The sequence below is a fragment of the Mesoplodon densirostris genome, chromosome 16 (genome assembly GCF_025265405.1).
Source record: "Mesoplodon densirostris isolate mMesDen1 chromosome 16, mMesDen1 primary haplotype, whole genome shotgun sequence".
In the NCBI taxonomy this organism is placed as follows: domain Eukaryota; kingdom Metazoa; phylum Chordata; class Mammalia; order Artiodactyla; family Ziphiidae; genus Mesoplodon; species Mesoplodon densirostris.
Genome location: NC_082676.1, coordinates 38,708,487 through 38,731,638, shown reverse-complemented (window position 1 = coordinate 38,731,638; position 23,152 = coordinate 38,708,487). Strand labels below are relative to the sequence as shown.

Genomic DNA, 23,152 nt, shown 5'->3' with positions numbered 1-23,152 from the left:
GAGCGTAAACTGGAACAACCACATTGAAAGCCAGTTTGTCAGTGTCTTAAAAAGGTAAATATGTAACTAACTACCATATGATCTCACTATTCCCTTTCAGGTATTTACCCAAGAGAAATGAAAATATATGTCCACATAAAAACCTGCCCTCAAATATCATAGTGGCTTTCTTTGTAACTGCCAAGAAATGGAAACCAAAATATTCACGGGCAAGTGAATGAGTGAACAAATCGTAGTATATCTATACAGTGGAACACTAATCAGCAATAAAAAAAAATAACTACCAATACATGAAACATGAATAAATCGCAAAACAAGAAGCAAAACAAACAAACAAAAAAGAGTACATACTATAAGATTCCATTTCTATTAAAAAAAAATCTAGAAAATGCAGACACATTTATGCTGATGACAAGAAGAGGAGTGATTGCCTGGGGACGAGGCAGAGAGAAGAAAAGAAGAATTACCAAGAAGTGTGAGGAAGCCTGTGGGTGAAGGATGTTTCATTACCCTGATTGCAGTGATGGTTTTCACAGAATATTCATGTGTCAAAACTTAACTGTACACTTTAAATAAGTGTAGTTTATTGTATGTCAATTGTATCTCAATAAGCCTGTTAAAAAATTTTTACACTGGAAAATACAACCCCATTACAAGTGCAACTTTTCAATTACTTTGAAGTTGGTAAGGCAAAAGACCTGAGTCATACAAACCCACCCACTTGGACAACTCATTATTATAAAACACCCTATAGAAATATTCTTTAATTAACCACCAGGCCCCAATGTTTCAGAACAAGTTTCTAGAATCAAAGACCTCATAAAATACAAATAGCAAACTAAGGATACTTAGTTTACTTAGTATACTTAGAGTACTTCAGGGAAAAAAATACTGATCACGAAAAAGTGAATTTTAATTTAAATGACAAATCTACACTTTCTCAATCTTAAAACGGGCATATACAAAAACCAACAGCTAACATCATAATGGTGAAAGCCTGAATGCCTTCCACCTAGTATCAAGAACAAGGCGATGTATGCTACGGCCACTTCTACTCTATACTGCATTGGACATCCTTGCCAGAGCAACAAAATTAAAAAATAAAAAGCATTCAGATTGCAAAGTAAACTATCTTGATTTACATACAACATGACTCACTGTGTAGAAAGTCCAGAAATAAACAGGGTCAACTAAGTTGTCAAAGCAATTCCATATACTACAGGGACTATATACTTAAAATGTTTGAACTTTATGGCATGTCAACTATACCTCAACAAAGCTTCTAAAGTATTAATCTTTTTGGGCTTCCCTGGTGGCAAAGTGGTTAAGAATCCGCCTGCCAATGCAGGGGACATGGGTTCGAGCCCTGGTCCGGGAAGATCCCACATGCCGCGGAGCAACTAAGCCCGTGTGCCACAACTACTAAGCCTGCGCTCTAGAGCCCGTGAGCCACAACTACTGAAGCCCACGTGCCACAACTACTGAAGCCCGCGCGCCTAGAGCCCACGCTCCACAACAAGAGAAGCCACTGCAATGAGAAGACTGCGCACCGCAACAAAGAGTAGCCCCCGCTCACTGCAACTAGAGAAAGCCCGCGTGCAGCAGCGAAGACCCAATGCAGCCAAAAATTAATTAAATTTATTTAATATATATATATATATATATATATATATATATATATATATATATATATATATTAATCTTTTCATCATGGTGAAAATAACAAAGGTTACTTATCAGAAAACAATATACACTTGGGTGTCTATATATTATTTTGCCCTTTCATGTTTATGTTGCTTAAGGGGTTGCCAATGACAACGGTTATTTCCTTTTAAAAGTCTCAAATAACCCTGGCTCCAAAGGGTACTTTTCCCTTCAAATGGAATGTCTGGCCTTCCCAGAAGGAAGTCCTATTGAAATCCTCTTCCTTCTTCAAGGACCCATCTTAATGCCCTCTTCCTCATAAACATCTTCCTGGGCTTCCTCTAACGAACCTCCACTAACCATTCCTACAATGTGTACGCTGTGCTCTTCTTGTGGTGACTATGGGTTTTTATCTCCACCACTAGACTACCAGCACTAAAAAGCTTTAATGCTTATACATAGTTTTGTATCCCCTCTTCACCCAATCTTATGTCCAATATTTCCATGCCTGCTCAGTGAACACTATGTAAATTAAATCACTCATAATTCTGGGAAACGAGGGCAGATCCAGGATATGACCTTACACATTGCAAATATAAAACCTTGAAAACATCATAAAGCAAGCAGCTGAGTTGAAAACAAAAAAACAAGTCTCTGGTTTTTCAGCTCAATGACTCTTCACTGGTTTATATAAACACCATAACACTCCGCTCCAAAACGCCTTACAACATATTCTCAAAGAAGATAAAGGAGAAATCATTAAAATGTATTAAATTTGACACAACAGGTTTAGGAACCCATCCTGTTATCATGTAAGCAAAACAATCACTTACCTAGGAGCTTCTTTGGCTCTAGGAAAGGTCTGCATTAAAATAAAACAAAAAACTATACGTAAATACACAAAATTATCATAAAGCATAAATTTAAATGGCTTCTACAGTAAGTAAGAATTTTTAAAACATATTAACATAACTTAAATATTCAACTTTATAGGAATAAACTGTTGAGGGCAAGGGAAAAAGTACTTCACCTCTTAATGATAAATGAAATCCCTGCTTTATTCTCCAAAATCCACTTCAGGGTTGCAAGATCATAGTTTTCAGGATGTTTAAAGGATACTCCTTCTGGAAGCCCCTGCACCACCACAGCTGACTGATCTCGTAGCATCTTTTCATATGGAACAGGTACCACTGTTGATTTGCCTAAAGCTTTCCCTGAGGTTAAGAGACAGGGATGAGGTAAAAAAAAGGATAATCATTAAATGGTAAGATTTGAAAAAACTAAACCAACATTAGTTATCATGGCTTAATAGATGGCATTTGTGGGTTTTGTTTTTTGGGTTGTTTTTGGCCATGCGGCTTACAGGATCTCAGTTCCCCAACCAGGGACTGAACCCAGGCCACGACAGTGAAAGCCCGAAATCCTAACCACGAGGACACCAGGGAATTCCCCGGCATTCATATTTTTGTAATATCTGATTACAAAACTACTTTCAAATACTATAGGGCCCTATTCCCATGTTAGCAGAAGTCTAAACCTGAAATGAATTCAAAAGGCCAAAATGAAAAAGATATAAAATAAAACACTTATATAAAACCCACACAAAAGGAAAGGAACAACGGCCCCACCCTGGTATAACACAATCTTTTCATAGGCAATTCAGCCTCAGAACATGGAACCCTGACAAACCCAAGTGTTACCATAACATACCAGGCAGTTTTTGGCTAATATTCTCATTGAAAACCTATTAGATAAACACACGCTACATTCACAAATGAATATATCCTGTCAGCTGTCTGTATGTATCAGTGAGCCCACACATGCTAGAAACTCCGTTCCCCAGAGTTGTTTTACCTACAACCTCACAGTGCAACCTATATCCTCCCCCTCTTTCCCTTATTCTTAAAAAGAGCTGTTTACTGCATAATTAGACTAACAAAAGGTGGTTTTTCCCAGGGATTTGGTAAGACCAGCATGCATGTCAAACATAAACAGCCCTCTTTAGGTGACTGTGATGTGTCCTGTAGTTTCTCTGGTGGGGATGCTGACAGTGGGGAAGCTATGCATGTGCGGGGCAGGGTCACGTGGGAAATCTCTGTACCCGCCTCTTAATTTTGCTGTGAACCTTAAAACTGCTCTTTAATTAAAAACAAAACAAAACCTCTAACAGCTACATTTATTTCTGGGCTCCAACAAACTGGAACTAGAAAGTAAGGTCATTTCCATAAAATCTACTTTATCCAAAAAAAAAAAAAAAAAAGAAGAAGAAGAAAGGTCATTTGTAATGTTAACCCAATATTTGGGAATTAACCCATTCATTTGTAGAAGTATGTTACATGAATGTTAAGTCAATTATGTGATCTGCCCTTTAGAAAAGTCAACTGTATAACATATCTTTTAGAAAATTCAAGTGTATAACCCTACCATAGCAAAAGCAGAAATAGTCTTCAACTGTTTTTCTGAGTGTTTCAATCTCTACAGCATCTACATTCATCCGATTCGCCTGGGTTGTTGATTTCATTTTATGCATCTCTGCAGCCTTTTCTTCTTCTTCAACACCTATCAAATATTAATGATATATAAGGTCCATATCCATGATCTCAATATTTGATTTTTTACTAAGAATATTTTTTCCTAATACTAAGATTTATGATTTGACAGAAAGGAAAGGGAGGAGGAGGAATTTTAAAAATAAACACCTAGGGCTTCCCTGGTGACGCAGTGGTTGAGAGTCCGCCTGCCGATGCAGGGGACATGGGTTCGTGCCCCAGTCCGGGAAGATCCCACGTGCCGCAGAGCGGCTGGGCCCGTGAGCCATGGCAGCTGAGCCTGCACGTCTGGAGCCTGTGCTCCGCAACAGGAGAGGCCACAACAGTGAGAGGCCCGTGTACCATAAATAAATAAATAAATATAAATAAACGGACACGGGTTCGATCCCTGGTCCCACGTGCCATGGAGCAACTAAGCCCATGCACCACAACTACTGAGCCTGCACTCTGGAGCCCACCTGCAACTGCTGAGGCCCGCACACCTAGAGCCCGTGCTCCGAAGCGGGAGAGGCCACCGCAATGAGAAGCCCATGCACCACAACAAAGAGTAGCCCCCGCTCGCCGCAACTAGAGAAAGCCCATACACAGCAACGAAGACCCAACGCAGCCAAAATAAAAATAAATAAAATTTTAAAGACATAAAAAAATCAACACCTAAAAGACATAAATGACTTGAATGGAAATGATAAGAAACGGTGATTATCTCTGAAATAAGAGTAGCTATAACCATTTTACAAAGTAAAAATTAGGTAACAGTTTAAACATGGAAAGATACCTTAAGACTAACTACAAACTTAAATATGGGAAGATTATCACCACAAAAAACATCCTTGTTGCAAAGTTTAACACAACAGCCACTCAACACCTGTGGTTACGGAGCACTTGAAATGTGACCAGTCCGAATTAAGATGTATTGTAAGTTTACAATACACACTAGATTTTGAAGACTTAGTACAAAAAAGTGTGCAAAATACCCCACTGATAATTTTTTATATTGATTACATGTTGAATGATGTTTTAGACACCAGTTTAAAATACAACGACTAAAATGAATTACTTGTTTCTTACTTTTTATTAGAAAATTTTAAATTATCTTAAGTGATTTACATTACATTATTTCTATTGGACAGTGCTTTTCAAAATTCTGAAAGAGAGCTTAGAATTTTCTTCCAAGAATTTCTAAAACTGCCTCATAGGGACTTCCCTGGTGGCACAGTGGTTAAGAATCTGCCTGCCACTGCAGGGGACACGGGTTTGAGCCCTGGTCCGGGAAGATCCCACATGCCATGGAGCAACTAAGCCCGTGTGCCACAACTACAGAGCCTGCGCTCTAGAGCCCGCGAGCCACAACTACTGAGCCCACGTGCCACAACTACTGAAGCCTGCGCGCCTAGAGCCCATGCTCCACCACAAGAGAAGCCACTGCAATGAGAAGCCCGCGCACTGCCACGAAGAGTAGCCCCCCTGCTCACCACAACTAGAGAAAGCCTGCACGCAGCAACAAAGACCCAACGCAGCCAAAAATAAATAAATAAATAAAAATTTAAAAAAACTGACTCGTACACCTATTGATTTAGTTTCAGAAGACAACTACTGATCCTTGTCTGCAGAATAATTTATAGAAACAAATATTAGGAACTTAAGAATTACATCCAAAGATTATTCTCTGTGGCATCAAATTATTGGTAACAAAAAAAAGTATGAATACTAATAGGCAGGGACTACAATTTGCAACTGAGGACAATTCCCCTAATGCTTAGTTCTAACCACTGAAGAACCACTTTAGCAAGACAGTATAGGGAACGGAAATGTAAACACAGCTGCCAGTTGGATTACAGTATTCATAGGACAGATGGTAACTGATATACACATAATCAAAGCAACATTATTAATATAAATTTAAATACATAAACATAATCAAAGTCTTAAAAATTCTCAAAATGATAAGAAATAATGGAAAAAAATTTAAATAGATTGCTACCATAAAGCTTAAAAGATTATAGCGGGGTGGGGGGCAGGGGTGGGGAGGGATGTTTTACAGTGGAGGGGATATGTTTTTTAAAAATACAATTGAGAATCGAAATTAATGAATTAAGTAAACTATTTTTATTCACCCATTATCTGCTTGTTGTATCATGAATTGGATCTAACTGGATAATGGAAATTTAAGTTTGGATCTTAAAGACATACATATCATATGCTGATAGACATGTTTAAGAAAATGCTGTATCACTGAGTTAACATAAAACCTATGGAGAGTGTTAGGTTAAACACAGATACGAAAACTGTCACACTGTGAGAGGTCCTAGGTATTAACACCCTACAGTAAATTTCTCTACTGCATTTGTTCTGGTATCAACTAAGTACACTACTTAGATGAACTCCTGAAACTGACTGAGGACAGAGGATAAGATGATTCCACTGAGGGAGTCAAGAAGACCTGTTTAACTTTGCTTCATGCTTACTCAAATTTAATGCACAGAGAAAAACTTTTTTTTTCCCCCAACGCACCAAACATCTATCAGGGAAAGACCTGCTTACCTGAATAAGAAATTTTAATAAGTTTGACATTTCTCTACCTTCTAACATGTTTCACTAATCCAGAGTAATGTCAAGCAAGGAGCACAGTACAATACACATTTACCATTTTTCTTAAGCTCTTCAGTATTTCCCCTAATATGTTACCATGTCAGTGATTCACTTTGAGCATTCTGAAATGTCTCCATAGACTTCAGAAAGTCTTTTTTGGGTATAAATTTCATTCAGCTTTAGAATACGATGTGCTATCCATAAATATTTAGGTTTAATATTTATGAAATACCGAAGATAATACAATACTTACAGTATTTTACGAAATCTTTCTGAAAATCCTTTCTGGTGTTGACAAAAGCACGTCCTCTCTCTGTTCCAACAACAAATACGTCTGTTTCATACACTGCGATGCAGGCCACTTCCGCCTTGGACTTGGCCAGTTCTTTACACTGAAATACACAAATAGGAAATCTTATGTTATATACAGATGTTTAAAAGCACTGTTTCTGCTCGATGAATAAAAAATCGTATCACTTGACCTGCCTTAATACCTAATGTGGATGACATGAAGTTCCTAGTTTGGGCCTTAAGTTATCATATACACAACAGAGTCCCCATTTTTTTTAAGGGAACTCTCTTTCTAACAGATAGTTTACAACCCTGATTTTATTTTATTTTTTGATATTTATTTATTTATTTATTTTGGCTGCACCGGGTCTTAGTTGCGGCACGCAGGATCTTCGTTGCAGCATCCGGGATCCTTTAGTTGCGGCATGAGGGCTTTTAGTTGTAGTATGTGGGGCTTCTTAGTTGTGGCATACATGCTGGATCTAGTTCCCCGACCAGGGATCGAACCCAGGCCACTTGCATTGGGAGCATGGAGTCTTACCCACTGGACAACCAGGGAAGTCCCAACAACCCTGATTTTAAAGAGAAGAAATCACACAATTTATAAGAAAAAAGGCAGAAATCCTTTGTAATCTGTTATAGGTCAAATATCCAAGAAACAGACTCAGAGTTGCACACAGGCTTACTGGCGAGCACTCCCAATAACAACAGCTGTGCACTGGGAGGGGGCCGGATTCTGCCAATGGGGAATCAACAGCTGCCACAGATGCACCGCAGAAATTCTGGAGCTGGGACAGGCCTCCCCAAGGAAGGGGAAAGATGCTGGGCAAGGGAGCCTCTGACACTCATAGAAACTGGGGGATCAGTGCCATCAGTCCTGAATGGGGGAGGTGGGGTCTGGAAGCCACGCTACAAATTCCATCACATAATCCCACCTCCAGAAGTATCTCCATATGTATACACCAGGAATCCCATTTAGATGAGTATACTTTTACTGACTATATTCCTATGAGATTAAATATTCTTTAAACTCTTAATAGAGTATATACCATTCCATTTTATGGATAAACAATAATTCATTTAGTGCAAACCTTATTGAAAATGTTGCTGATTCTAATTATCACTCCTAAGAATAACAATGAAATACTAATCTGGGAACAAAATATTTACGTGTTTCTTGAGTGACTTTCTCAGAACAGAGTCAGAGACATGAAACAATACAGCCAAAAAACTCTGTGGGACTCTGAAAGTAAATACTTTTAAGGTTCTCAAAACGTACTAAAAATTGCTTTCTAAGAAGGTTTTATCAGTTGATACTCCCATCTGCACTTCTAGAAGAGCTAACTCACAATATCCTAGCAAATGTTATTGTGCAACTTTTGCAGAACCATTTAAAAAGGGTACTTTAGGACTTCCCTGGTGGCGCAGTAGTTAAGAATCCACCTGCCAGTGCAGGAGACACAGGTTCGAGTCCTGGTCCGGGAAGATCCCACAAGCCGCGGAGCAACTAAGCCCGTGCACCACAACTACTGAGCCTGTGTTCTAGAGCCTGCGAGCCAAAACTACTGAGCCTGCGTGCCACAACTACTGAAGCCCGCATGCCTAGAGCCCATGCTCTGCAACAAGAGAAGCCACTGCAATAAGAAGCCCACGTACTGCAACGAAGAGTAGCCCCCACTCGACACTAGAGAAAGCCTGTGTACAGCAACAAAGACCCAACACAGCCATTAACAAAAATAAATAAAATAAATTAGAGTATTGTACCTTGGACAGTTTTTTGTAAATTAGGCTAACTTTAGCTTATTTTTCTACTATGTTAAGTGTTTCTCTATTAATGCATAACAGTGCCTCACTGATTTTAGGCATAGAAAAGCTGTTTATGGAATTAAATATATAATTATACATATTTTCTTCTGGTTTTTTAGTTTATCTTAATATGACAATTTTTTTAAAATTTTACTCATCTAGAGTTTAACTTGCATAATAAAGACTTTCTTCCCCCTAAAGAACCTATGTTCTCAGCATCATTTGTTGAAAACTACAGCTTCCTCCATTTGTTTTTTGTTTTTTTAATTTATTTATTTTATTTATTTATTTTTGGCTGCGTTGGGTCTTGGTTGCTGTGCGCGGGCTTTCTCTAGTTGCGGTGAGCGGGGGCTACTCTTCATTGCGGTGCATGGGCTTCTCATTGTGGTGGCTTCTCTTGTTGCGGAGCACTGGATCTAGGCGCACAGGCTTCAGCTGTTGTGGCTCGTCGGCTCTAGAGTGCAGGCTCAGTAGTTGTGGCTCACAGGCTCTAGAGCACAGGCTTAGTGGTTTTGGCGCATGGGCTTAGTTGCTCCGCGGCATGTGGGATCTTCCCAGACCAGGGCTCGAACCCGTGTCCCCTGCATTGGAAGGCAGATTCTTAACCACTGCGCCACCAGGGAAGCCCCCTCCATTTGTTTTTGATTTGTACAATTACCACCCTCTAATTTCTTAATTGGAAATTACTTGAATAATATCGCTTAAAAACAGTATCTCAAATAAATAATTTTATACCTACTGTCACGATCAGAAATCTTTTGAACTGTAATAAAGCCACAGTGGAGAACTTGTGACCGAGGTGAGCCGACAGTTGTTCCCAACATGGCGAACAATGCTGTACTGTAATTTTGTTATATGACATTTCTATGATATGTTATATGGTACATATCTATGAGATGTACCATGGCTGCTCACCTGTAAGGAACTATTATTTACTTACCTTGTGATAAATGAGGGTGCATTCTTGCTGCACTATCCACACTCTTAGCTAGACAACCCTGTCTCCAAAGGCAGTATTTACGGAACAGTAAAGCAAGATTCATGTACTGTCTAAGGATTAGATCAAAGAAATCCATGGGCCAAAGGAAGAAGGATGAAGCTGACCTATACACCTGTAAATTATACTTCACAGTATACAACTGGGAACAGGAGGAGAGATCCTCTTACTTCTGCCAAAGATAAGAAAACTATAAAGACATTCTAAGGAAGGGAATTGGTCCTATGTGACCCTATTTCATCCTACACAGAGAGCAGTATTAAAGAAAATTATTTAATATCAACAGAATAGGATTTAATCTCTAAATTATTTAACGTTACAGCCACAAATTTTGGCTAACTTTATGACCAAAAGCAAGAAATAAGTGACAGAAAGTTATAGTAGGAAAAAAAAAAACAAAAAGAAAGTAATAGTAGGGACTTCCCTGGTGGTCCAGTGGTTAAGACTCCATGCTCCCAACGCAGGGGGCCTGGGTTCGATCCTCGGTCAGGGAACTAGATCCCACATGCCACAACTAAGAGCCCACATGATGAAACTAAGACTTGGTGCAGCCAAATAAATAAATACTTAAAAAAAAAAAGTAATAGTATACATAGCCACTAACCATTCTAAAATTTCTTTCTTTAAGGAGATAATTTTTTTATTTATTTTATTATTATTATTTTTTTTTGCGGTACGCGGGCCTCTCACTGTTGTGGCCTCTCCCGTTGCGGAGCACAGGCTCCGGACGCACAGGCTCAGCGGCCATGGCTCACGGGCCCAGCCGCTCCGCGGCATGTGGGATCCTCCCGGACGGGGGCACAAACCTGTGTCCCCTGCATCGGCAGGCGGGCTCTCAACCACTGCGCCACCAGGGAAGCCCAAGGAGATAATTTTTTTTAATTCTTATATAGCAGAAAGAAGAAAAACAATGCCCTAACGGAAAAACAAAAAAGATTCCATGAACTATGTCATATTGAGAACTGTGAGGTTAAATGCTATATAATACTAGTCAATGCTTAAGACAGGAAATACACAGCATCCGCCTGCTTAGAATATATAATTTCACTGTGTCAGAAAATACTTAAGTCTGATGTTTCTTAAATCTATGAGTTCAAATACATATTCAGAAAAACATGATAAGCCAACTGAATTACTACCATGATAGTAATATAAAAGTACAGCAAAAGAATACTACTCAATATTTTGCAATTATGTGTACAAGTTTTTTTAAAAATAAAGAGTTAACACACTACTTATTGGGTAGAAGGTCACAGAATTCAGACAATTGTGAAGCGTAGCACAATAAAATAAAGAATAGATGTAAAATAGGGCCTCCCTGGTGGCGCAGTGGTTAAGAGTCCGCCTGCCGATGCAGGGGATACGGGTTCGTGCCCCGGTCTGGGAGGATCCCATATGCCGCGGAGCGGCTGGGCCCGTGAGCCATGGCCGCTGGGCCTGCGCATCCGGAGCCTGTGCTCCGCAACGGGAGAGGCCACAGCAGTGAGAGGCCCGCATACCGCAAAAAGAAAAAAAAAAAGAATAGATGTAAAATAGTGAATATGCTCTTATGGCCCAAAATTGTGGTAATGTTCTTTACATAGATACAATAAGACACCAGCACCACACTATAATATACAAACTCATTCTGAGTAACTTCAAATATTACACTTAAATTCAAAGTTAATGCTTACAAAACAAGGGATTGCCTAAGATACTGGGAGATAAAAAATTGAAATTAAATGTAAAAAATTACACATTCAGATAAGTTAAAAACATTCTGAAACATGCAATAAAATTTGAAAGGCTTAAATCCATAACTATTACTCAAGCAAAAACAATATGTATTTATTAAAAATAATAGACACAGTGTACGTTTTCCAAAAACAAATCAATCTCATTCACAAGCCCAATCTTATCCAACTATGGAAAACTTTATAGAACTGCAAAGCCATCTCACCATGGACTCAAGAGCAGACATAAGGAATGTCACCACCATCCTGCTCTCCGAGGACTCCTCATCTTCAACGGGCAGGGTAGACATTGCTACTTGGGCCATGATCCCTAGAAAAGAGAAGTATTAGGAAAGTGAGTGGTAGAAATTCAGTGTCTTGCTCAACATATGTTTAGAGCTGTGAGGGTCCTCCGTAAATTGCCTAATTTACAGTTTTCCTGCTTAAGAGAAAAAATAAGACTTCAAAACCAAGTAATCTATCAATATTTGCCCCAAACTCCTATTATCCTATAAGATAGAGAATCTAACCCTCAACTTTCCATCTAGTTTTAGCTCCATAAAACTAGGTCAGGGCTTCCCTGGTGGTGCAGTGGTTGAGAGTCCGCCTGCTGATGCAGGGGACACGGGTTCGTGCCCCATCTGGGAAGATCCCACATGCCGCAGAGCGGCTGGGCCCGTGAGCCATGGCCGCTGAGCCTGCGCGTCCGGAGCCTGTGCTCCGCAACGGAAGAGGCCACAGCAGTGATAGGCCCGCGTACCACGAAAAAAAAAAAAGGAATGAAGTTCTGATACATACTACAATATAGATGAACCTTAAAAAATATTATTCTAGGGCTTCCCTGGTGGCGCAGTGGTGGAGAGTCTGCCTGCCAATGCAGGGGACATGGGTTCGTGCCCCGGTCCGGGAAGATCCCACATGCCGTGGAGCGGCTGGGCCTGTGAGCCATGGCCGCTGAGCCTGCGCCATAGTCGCTGAGCATGCGCGTCCGGAGCCTGTGCTCCACAACGGGAGAGGCCACAACAGTGAGAGGCCCGCATAAAAAAATATATATATATATATATTATTCTAAGTGAGATAATCCAGACACAAATGGATAAATGTAGTGTGATCCACTCACATGAGATTAGCTATAATAATCAAATTCACAGAGACAGAAAGTAGAATGATGGTTGCCAGGGTCTAGAAGGAGGGAGCAATGACAATTTATTATTTAATGCATACAGAGTTTTAGTCTGGGATGACAAAAACGTTCTGGAGATAGACAGTGATGATGGTCACACAACAATGTGAAGGTCAAAAGAGACATGTACCACAATGTTCACTGCAGCACGGTTTATGGTGGCCAGGACATGGAAACAACCTAAACGTCCACTGACAGATGAATGGATAAAGAAGATGCGGCATATATATATACAATGGAATATTACTCAGATATAAAAAGAAACAAAATCGAGTTACTTGTAGTGAGGTGGATGGACCTAGAGTCTGTCATACAGAGTGAAGGCAGAAAGAGAAAAACAAATACCGTATGCTAACGCATATATATGGAGTCTAAAAAAATGGTACTGATGAACCTAGTGGCAGGGCAGGAATAAAGACACAGACATAGAGAATGGACTTGAGGACAAGGGATGGGGGGGAAGCTGGGGTGAAATGAGAGTAGCATTGATGTATATACACTACCAAATGTAAAACAGCTAGCTAGTGGGAAGCAGCAGCATAGCACAGGGAGATCTGCTCGGTGCTTTTCGATGACCTAGAGGGGTGGGGACAGGGAGTGTGGGAGGGAGGCTCAAGAGGGAGGGGATATGGGGATATATGTATGCATATGGCTGATTCACTTTGTTGTACAACAGAAACTAACACTGCATTGTGAAGCAATTATACTCCAATAAAGATGTATAAAAAAAATTTTTAATAGAAAAAAAACCCCACAATGAGTCTACTCAATGCCAGGGGAACTGTACATTTTTAAATGGTTAAAATGGTAAATTTTATATCATATATATTTCATCAAAATTTAAAAATTTAAAGGCAAAAATACATCCCATAAAGACATTCTAAGAAGCCAAAACCTAAAGCAAATTTTTTTTTTTTTTTTGCGGTACGCGGGCCTCTCACTGTTGTGGCCTCTCCCATTGCAGAGCACAGGCTCCGGACGCGCAGGCTCAGCGGCCATGGCTCACAGGCCCAGCCGCTCCGCGGCATGTGGGATCCTCCCGGACCGGGGCACGAACCCGTGTCCCCTGCATCGGCAGGCGGACTCTCAACCACTGCGCCACCAGGGAAGCCCTAAAGCAAATTTTTAAAAATTCTAATACTAAAAGAATTCTTTCTATAAATAGCATGCAAATTAGATGCCTATTAAAAAGTACCCCTTTTCAATTTGGTTAATTCTAGGTTTTAGCAGGAGACCAAATAATCAAATGAAACTAATATGAAAGGATGACTAAAAAATTAATGACTGGAAGCATAAACAGAAATTCTAAAGATAAATCTGTGTATATAAGTTAATTTACTAAAGACACCTGGGTGTTCCTTAACTGAAGGCCCAATATTAGAGAACACGCTGAGCTGTTACCATGAAAAATCGTTTTGGCTAAAAATGTATGTAAATCTTTCCCCTATTATTAAAGATCATCAGGGAAGGGAGGAGGGGCAAGATATGGCTAAGGGATTATAAGGTACCTACTACTATATTAAATAAATAAGCTACAAGGATATATTGTACAGCGCAGGAGAATATTGTCAATATTTTATAATAACTTTAAATGGAGTACAAGCTATAAAAATATTGAATCACTATGTTGTACACCTGAAATTAATATAGTATTGTAAATCAACTAAATTTCAATTTAAAAAAAAGAGGATGATTTCCCTATTATTAAAAACTGTGGGGCTTCCCTGGTGGTGCAGTGGTTGAGAATCTGCCTGCTAATAAATGCAGGGGACACGTGTTCAAGCCCTGGTCTGGGAGGATCCCACATGCCACGGAGCAACTGGGCCCGTGAGCCACAACTACTGAGCCTGCGCGTCTGGAGCCTGTGCTCCGCAATAAGAGAGGCCGCGATAGTGAGAGGCCCGTGCACTGCGATGAAGAGTGGCCCCTGCTTCCCGCAACTAGAGAAAGCCCTCGCGCAGAAACGAAGACCCAACACAGCCATAAATAAATAAATAGACAGACAGAAAGATAAATAAATAAATAAATGGAACTGTGATCTAGCTCCACCATGTGTTAGCATTTGAATTAACTGCTAGGCTAGATTTGGGCATCAAAAACTAATGAAGTACACATACTTACGAAATAAAATTTTATAATAAAAAAATTGACACATCCCCATAGCTGTTAACAAAAAGAATTTTGTTTCCCAAAACAGAAAAGGCAGTATCAAGCAAGAGAATGGTTAGATGATAGAAATTATTTTCCATAACAGCCTAGGTCCTATTCTTTTCTCTTGGATAAGTAAGTTTTAAGTAAACTTATAGTAAAATGTGGCTCAGTCAAAATGGACAACAAGGCATATTATTTTTCCATAATAACCTTCACTTAGAATATACTATCATTATTTCTGAAAGTTCATAATATATCTTTTTTTTCATAATATATCTTAATAGTCTCACTTTCCCTTTAATTCTCCAGCAGGAGAAAAAGATATGTTCTCATTTTACAAATGCAATGATTTGTCAAGGTCATACAGCCACTATCAGAGGCAGAACATAACACTAGGACAACTTTCTGCCTACTGCTATTTCCACTTCTCACCCTCAATTGCCACAGATCTGCTATGATGTCAATCACATTCAGTGTGTGATAAGAAATGGCAGGGACTCCATACCAACAGCCTGTGGGGATGCCACAGGCGATGAGAAATCCTATTCCATAACCAGAACTTTTCAAGAGCATCTTAGTACATTTTGATGGTAAGAACCCTGGAGGTGATCAAGTCCAGTCAGGTTTGATGGGGAAGGATGCATTTTGTTTGGGGCTTTCTGCTCTCTAGAAATGGCTGTATCTGGATTACAAAAGAAATTCACTGAACTGTTCTTTGCCTGTCCCAAGAGGTCATTTCCCTGGATAGTCCTTAGTCAACACTGTTCATGGAACATTCCCTGCACCCTTAACCCAATGACTGCATCCTCTCCTGTTCCCTTTGCCAGAAAGAAACTGCCATCACACAGTGGCATTAACAATGAACACCAGAGGACACACGAGGTCAGGCTGGTGACGCAAGCTTACAGACCATGAGGCATGATGGGCTGGTCCTCACAGAAGCAGGAGCCAGGAAAGCCAGGTTGTGGGTTCCCCAGACCACCAACCTGCTCTGGGACTCCAGTGGGCAACGGCCCTCAGGATCCTCCTCTATGAACGGAGACTCTAAATCAATCACTTACCATGAAGGTTCCTTTCACCTCTGACCCTATAAAATGACTCAATTTAAAATAAGAGCAAGATAAACAAAAAAGAAATAAACACTTAAATATACCTATCATGTTTTGTTAGTCATCTTTTTAATATTTACAACCACCCTGTGAGGGAGAAAGAGTAAGAGAAGAAAAGCAAAATGGAAGTATCCAGGGAGCCTAGAAAAAAAGACTTGTGAAGGAGATAGCATCTCATAAGCCACTACGGCAGGAACCATGAACTCTTTTTCTGATTTAATTTAAACAGGTGTGTGTGTGTGTGTGTGTGTGTGTGTACATGCGTGTCACTAGAAATGAACAACAAATATCACCAGGGTGTGTGTGTGTGTGTCACTTGAAATGAACAACAAATATCACCAGGATATGATCTGTTATATCTATCCTGTCAGAACTCAGAAGTCTCCCAATTAAAAAGACCATGGGGGGACTTCCCTGGTGGTCCACTGGTAAAGAATTAGCCTTCCAGTGCAGGGATCGCGGGTTTGATCCCTCGTTGAAGAACTAAGATCCCACACGCTGTGGGGCAACTAAGCCCACGTGCCACAATTACTGAGCTCGCAGGCCTCAACTAGAGCCCGTGTGCCACAACGGAGAGACCACACGCGCCTCAACGAAAGATCCCACCTGCCTCAATGAAAATCCCACGTGCCACAACTGAGACCCGATGCAGCGATAGATAGATAGGTAGGTAGGTAGAAAGAAAAAAAAGAAAGAAAAGAAGGAAAAGAAAGAAAAGAGAAAAGAAGAGAAAAGAAAAGATAGACAGATCATGGGGAACTCCCTGGCAGTCCAGTGGTTAGGATTCCACGCTTTCACTGCCCAGGGTCCGGGTTCAATCCCTGGTCAGGGAACTAAGATCTCGCACGCCACGCAGCATGGCCAAAAAAATAAAATTAAATTAAATTAAAATAAAGTGACCATGAAACAAAAATTTAAAGTACCTAAAATGGGACAGTTAGTTCTTTGGAGCAAAAAGGAAAATGACCAAAATGATCATGTCCTCCATAAAACAGTAAATATAAAAATGGTAGATCCCTTTTAATCTTTTTAAACACAGAAAAACTGAACTGAGACAATTCAGAAGGTGAGCCCAGGGACTTCCCTGGCGGTCCAGTGGGTAAGACTCCGCACTCCCAATGCAGGGAGCCCGGGTTCGATCCCTGTTCGGGGAACTAGATCCCGCATGCATGCCTCAACTAAGAGTCTGCATGCCACAACTAAGAGTCCGCATGCCACAGTTAAAAAAAAAAAAGACCCCACATGCTGCAACAAAGATCCTGCGTGCCCCAACAAAGATCCTGCGTGCCGCAACTAAGATCTACTGCAACCAAAAAAAATTAAAATGAACAAATAAATATTAAAAAAACATACACACGCACTACAGGAAACTAACTTTAAAAAAAAAAAAGATGAGCCCAATGTTAGACAAGAAAATGACTTCTGGGATTTGTACCACAATGTATTTATTCCCCATTGTCTTATCTCTGATGCTGTCTTGGTAAAGGAGAGGTAGTGTGGAGAGAAATGGTGATCTCTCTTTGTATGGAAGGAGGCAGTAATCCAAGGCAGAAAATCAGCAGTCAAGGAAACAACTGGAAGGTATCCCTCTAGAGACGTGCTATCCAATATGGTAGCCAATAACCACAGGTAGTTATTTAAATTTAATCGAGATTAAGTAAAATTAAAACTTCAGTTCCTCAGTAGTTTTAGCCACAGTCCAAGTGTTTAGCAGCCACATGTAGTTAGTGACTTTTGTAGTGAAGAACCACAATATGGAACTTTTCCATTATCACAAAAACTATACTGCTATAGAAATTAAACTATGTTAAGTAAACTTTTAAATTCTCATGACCTCTTGAGCCACCACGGTAGTAGCAATAGCAAAAGAATGAACTAATCAATGGAAAAGAAACTTAAGGGAACATGAGCCAGGATACAAAGGCCAATCCCAACTCTGTATGAGCATTCTTCACTGCCAATCTCCAAGGATTCTTTTTATTAATTAATTAATTTATTTGGCTGCGTTGGGTCTTCGTTGTTGTACGCGGGCTTTCTCTAGTTACTGCGAGCGGGGGCTACTCTTCATTGCTGTGTGCAGCCTTCTCATTGCAGTGGCTTCTCTTGTTGCGGAGGAGCACGGACTCTAGGCACGCGGGCTTCAGTAGCTGTGGCACGCGGGCTCCACAGCACAGGCTCAGTAGTGTGCCACACGGGCCCAGTTGCTCCGCGGCATGTAGGACCCAACCGGACCACATGGTCTCGAACCCGTGTCCCCCACACTGGCAGGCAGATTCCTAACCACTGCACCACCAGGGAAGTCCCAATCTCCAAGGATTATTGCTACAAGAGTATCCCCATAGAACAGAGTACCAATGTAGCCTGCCTGAGAAAAAGAACACAGAAAAGGAACAGAGAAGTACAGTTTTATGATATAGTAAAGTTAAAAGGCATACACAAGACATCTGGGACTCAGATTCTCAGAATAATTAGTAAAATTACAAAGAGCCTAACCCACTATGAGTACAGTGACCTTGCCTTAATGATCAACTAGCATCATCTACCTGTCATGTTACATATTCTTACAGAACAAGTTATTTAAATAGCTGCATAATAGCCCATTGAAATGGAATCATACAATTTCTCCCAACATCTTCATAAAATTGGCTTTTGCCCTTTTATTTCTGTATTTTAAAAATTTAATACTGAAATATAGCACGAAATTCTTTATACCGCTTAATACATAACGCTAAAATTTTTCCATTGCTACCAGAAATGTTTAAAAACACTAAATTCATCAGTCTCACCAACATATTGGAGAACTATGACCTAATCACTATGAATACCTCATTATTACTAAAACAGCTGAATTTCTTTGCTTACTAAAGAAACACTTTTCATAGTTTTATCATCTCTATTTCTTCCTGAGTGACTCATCTGCTTAGGGTCCTATGCCCATTACTAAACTGACCTCTGATGATGACTACACATTGCATAACCTGTCAGAATTCTGATAATTATTATGTGGATATAGCTCCTTTATTATTCAGCTTTTGTGTATATGTATTTTGATTCTGTATTCTTAATGCAATATTATTTATTTCGAACAATTTAACTTTCATTTTGATTTAACCACATACATATTTATGAAATTCTTTGCTCATTCTTTCTTGCATCTCAGATTTTCCTTCTGCCTAAAGTTAATCCTTTACAGTTTCTTTCTCATGGCAAACTTATTGTTTGCTAAAAATTCTTTATTTTTGAAAGATACTTTCAACTAGGATAAGAATCTGGGTTGACAAATACTTCCTGTCAGCACACTGAGGTTATTTCATTATCTTTTGGCTTCATTATATTTTGGCTTCCATTGTTGCTATTCAGAAGTCATCTAGAATCTCTTCTAAAGGTAATCCCAATCCTCACCCCTGCTGTTTTTAAGATGTTTTCTTTGTCTTTGGTTTCTACAGTTTCACTCTGTATAGTGTGTGTGTAGTGTAGATTTCCTTTTATTCAGTACATTTATCATTCACTGGGCTAAGGATTGTCACCTTTCAGTAGTGGCAAATTCTCAGCTATTATCTCTTTAGGTATTGTCTCTGTCCCATTGCCCATCTCCTATCCTACACAGAGACGCAGACTAAATGTATGCTAATCCTTAAATCTCTTACCCTCTTCTGAATTTTTCTCATTTTCCCTCCCTGACTTATCTTTCTTCTGACTTATCTTCCATTTCACTAATTCCTTCTTCATTTATACTTATTCTGTTGTTAAAACCACCCATCAGGTTTTTTATTTTGTTTATAATTTTCATTTATACAATTTCTATTTGTTGCCATGTCACATTTAAAGTTTCCTACTCCCTAAAGATTTTCAAGCTCGACATATTTCTTTAAACATAGTACGGGTAGTTGTTTTACAGTCTATGATAATTCAAAAATCTAAAGTCTTTGCAGGTGTATTTCTGATGTTTCTCATAGTTCTAGCTCATACTCACAGTTCTCGTTCCCATGTATGCCTGATTGTCTTCTACTGTATGCTGGTCGTTTTACATCAAAACACTGTTTTAAATATGAGACCTGTTATCTGGGAACAATACCTGCCTGGCATCACCATAATCCAAAGCTTCAGGTTCTTCGGATCACCCAGAGATGTTAACCCAGGCCACAAATAGGGATGCAAGCTGGCTTATTTCTTAATCAGCCTTAACCAATTTGAGGTCTCAACTTATTGAGAGGAAGGGTCTATCTGTCCCCTGAATTTTGTGCAGATTCTGGGCTTTGATTTCAGCCTCTCATCTCACATGGTTTTCAAAACTCAAGTTCATATGGTGAAATTGGCAGATGCCCTTAGGGCAAAAGAGATTCTCACTTCTACTATTAGTTCCTATTTTCCTTTTTTTTTTTTTAAATTTTGCCTGTGCCGCAGGACTTGCAGGATCTTAGTTCCTGGTCAAAGCCATGCCCCCTGCAGCGGAAGTGAGGCGTCCTAACCACAGGACCGCCAGGGAATTCCCCCATTTTCCTTTTAATATTAGCTTCTCATAACAGCTCTTCAAAATTCCTATCTTATCAACTTTTTGGTATTTTTACAAAAGTTTTGTTTTATAATTCTAGAACATTCTTATTAGTCCCACCAACTCTGGGAACCACACCTTACTTATATAGTCTTCTATTTTCAAGAACAATTTATGAATTAGCAGAACTATCTTACACTGCAAGGTTACAAATACCCAATTCAAACCACCACAAGTGAACAAAGGAATATTTACTGTTTTATTTAACTATTCAGCCTAAACATTGCACTGATTCTATACACAGCTAGATCAAGGAACACAAGAGGTATCATTAGAGTTCTCTCTATTCCCTCCCTGCAGGCCTCACTTCTTGAGCAGATGGGTTTCTTTCCTAAGACAATGATGGCCACATGCACCTTTATGCTTACCACACATCTATACCGTGATCCTAGAGGCAGCAGCCTATCATATCTTCTTGCTATTTTTTGCACAAAAGTTCTGGGGACTTGTGTCATGAGCCTATCCCAAGCCCACGAGCCTATCCCAAGCCCACGTGGCTAGTCAGAACAAGATTACCTGGGATACAGTGTGATTGGCAGTCTAGCCAGAACCACGTGGAGTAGGAAGGTAAGCAGTTAAAAGGCAAAGCAGGACACTGTTATCAGGAGAAAAGGGTTGATAAAGTGTGCCAGTACACAAAAATAATAGCTACCAGAGTCCGTTCCATTTTCTTTCCCATTTTTTCAATTTCCTTAATTCTTCAATTCTGAACTTTTTTTTGACTTCATCTTTTGTTTCCCTGATTTGATTTTAATTCTCCTTTAAGTTCAAAGCTGAACTTAATTGGCCTGTTGCTGTTTCATCTTTTTATCTTTTATCCTGTCAGCTACTGTTTAATAGAAGCAATGCCTTCTTTTATGTCTCTGAAAACAGACTCCAGCCATTCTTTAAAATCTTCTTGTGTTTCTTATTGGAGATCCATTTCAGGGATTAGGTTTATCTGTGTCCTTACTGTACTGATCCATTCTACCTCAAAATAAGCCCATAATTAATTCCCTGTAAGTGTTTTTATTTGACCACACTTTTGTTTTTAATTTACTGATCCTTGCCGTTAATGCTGAACAGCAAAACAATAAAAAGAAATTTTACAGTGAGTCAAAGAGAACTCTAAAACACTTTCAGGGACCTTCCTGGTGGCGTAGTTGTTAAGAATCCGCCTGCCAATGCAGGGCGGCACAGGTTCAAGCCCAGGTCCGGGAAGATCCCACATGCTGCAGAGCAACTAAGCCCATGCGCCACAACTACAGGGCCTGCACTCTAGAGCCCCCAAGTCACAACTACTGAGCCCACAAGCCACAACTACTGAAGCCCGCGCACCTAGAGCCCGTGCTCCGCAACAAGAAAAGGCACCGCAAGGAGAAGCCCATGAACCACAATGAAGAGTAGCCCTGGCTCGCCACAACTAGAGAAAGCCCACGTGCAGCAACAAAGACCCAAGGCAGCCAAAAATAGATAAATAAAATAAATTAAAATACTTTCACACAGGCCATCATCACTCTAACAAAAAACTGAGATTCTCGGGCTTCCCTGGTGGTGCAGTGGTTGAGAGTCTGCCTGCCGATGCAGGGGGCACGGGTTCGTGCCCCGGTCCGGGAAGATCCCACATGCCATGGAGCGGCTGGGCCCGTGAGCCATGGCCGCTGAGCCTGCGCGTCCAGAGCCTGTGCTCCGCAACGGGAGAAGCCACAACAGTGAGAGGACCGCGTACCGCAAAAAAAAAAAAAAAAAACACGAAAACAAACAAAAAAACTGAGATTCTCAGTATTTCTGATTATGTTGATTTCTAAAATATTCTAAATTTTCAACGTGTTTCTGCTTCAAATTAAGGTTCAGGTCAGGCTGTTCAGTCCGTGGGAGGTGGGGGGGGGGGACCCATAACACTGATCTTGTTTCTTTTATTCCATTTACGTCTTACTTCTTTTTTGTGCTATTATTTTGTTATTTTCAACAAACATTTCTCCATTTCAATCTTAAAACTTACAATCTTAGATAAAGAAGAAAATTCAAGGGACTTCCCTGGTGGCGCAGTGGTTAAGCCTCCACGCTCTCAATGCAGCGGGCCTGGGTTCGATCCCTGGTCAGGGAAATAGATCCCACATGCCTGCCGAAACCAAGAGTTCGCATGCCACAACTAAGAAGCCTGCGTGTCGCACCTAAGGAGCCCACCTGAAGCAACTAAGCCCCGGTGCAACCAAATAAATATTAAAAACAAACCAACAAATCTGTCTCAGCCACTGCTGCCTCCTAAAAGAGCCTTCTTCTACAAAAGAGCCCTTTGAATGCATCGTGCTCCATAATTCTCTTCTCCAAACCAAGCATCCCCAGTTTGTCCTGTGCTTTACCTGTAACATGATTTCCAAAATATTCCTCAGCAGCACCATTCTCAAGATATTCTCTAGTTTTTCCAGGCAATGTCCCAGAAGTGGACAGAACATTTTGGATAAGATCAGTTTACCAGAGACTACACTAGGACCTGTAACTCCCAGAATTTCCTTATTCCTTGCCTATTAACACAGAGGAATATTTTAATACGCATCTCTAAGAGCTTATCTCTATAGGCTTAACAGGT

The 23,152-nt window shown here is 40.1% G+C and overlaps 1 protein-coding gene across 7 annotated transcripts in view; it reads right to left on the bottom strand.

Annotated features, from left to right (window-relative positions):
- The window catches only part of GTF2I (general transcription factor IIi), a 103,853-nt gene that overhangs the window by 67,992 nt on the left and 12,709 nt on the right, over positions 1 to 23,152 (bottom strand). For all 7 annotated transcript variants that reach the window (XM_060079525.1, XM_060079526.1, XM_060079522.1 and 4 more), the window contains exons 2-6: positions 11,816 to 11,919; positions 7,036 to 7,174; positions 4,069 to 4,203; positions 2,675 to 2,858; positions 2,478 to 2,506 (exon numbers count right to left, since the gene is read on the bottom strand). In XM_060079525.1, coding sequence (XP_059935508.1) covers positions 2,478 to 2,506; positions 2,675 to 2,858; positions 4,069 to 4,203; positions 7,036 to 7,174; positions 11,816 to 11,914 — 586 coding nt within the window. In that variant the 5' untranslated portion in view covers positions 11,915 to 11,919. The remainder of the gene's footprint in view (positions 1 to 2,477; positions 2,507 to 2,674; positions 2,859 to 4,068; positions 4,204 to 7,035; positions 7,175 to 11,815; positions 11,920 to 23,152) is intronic.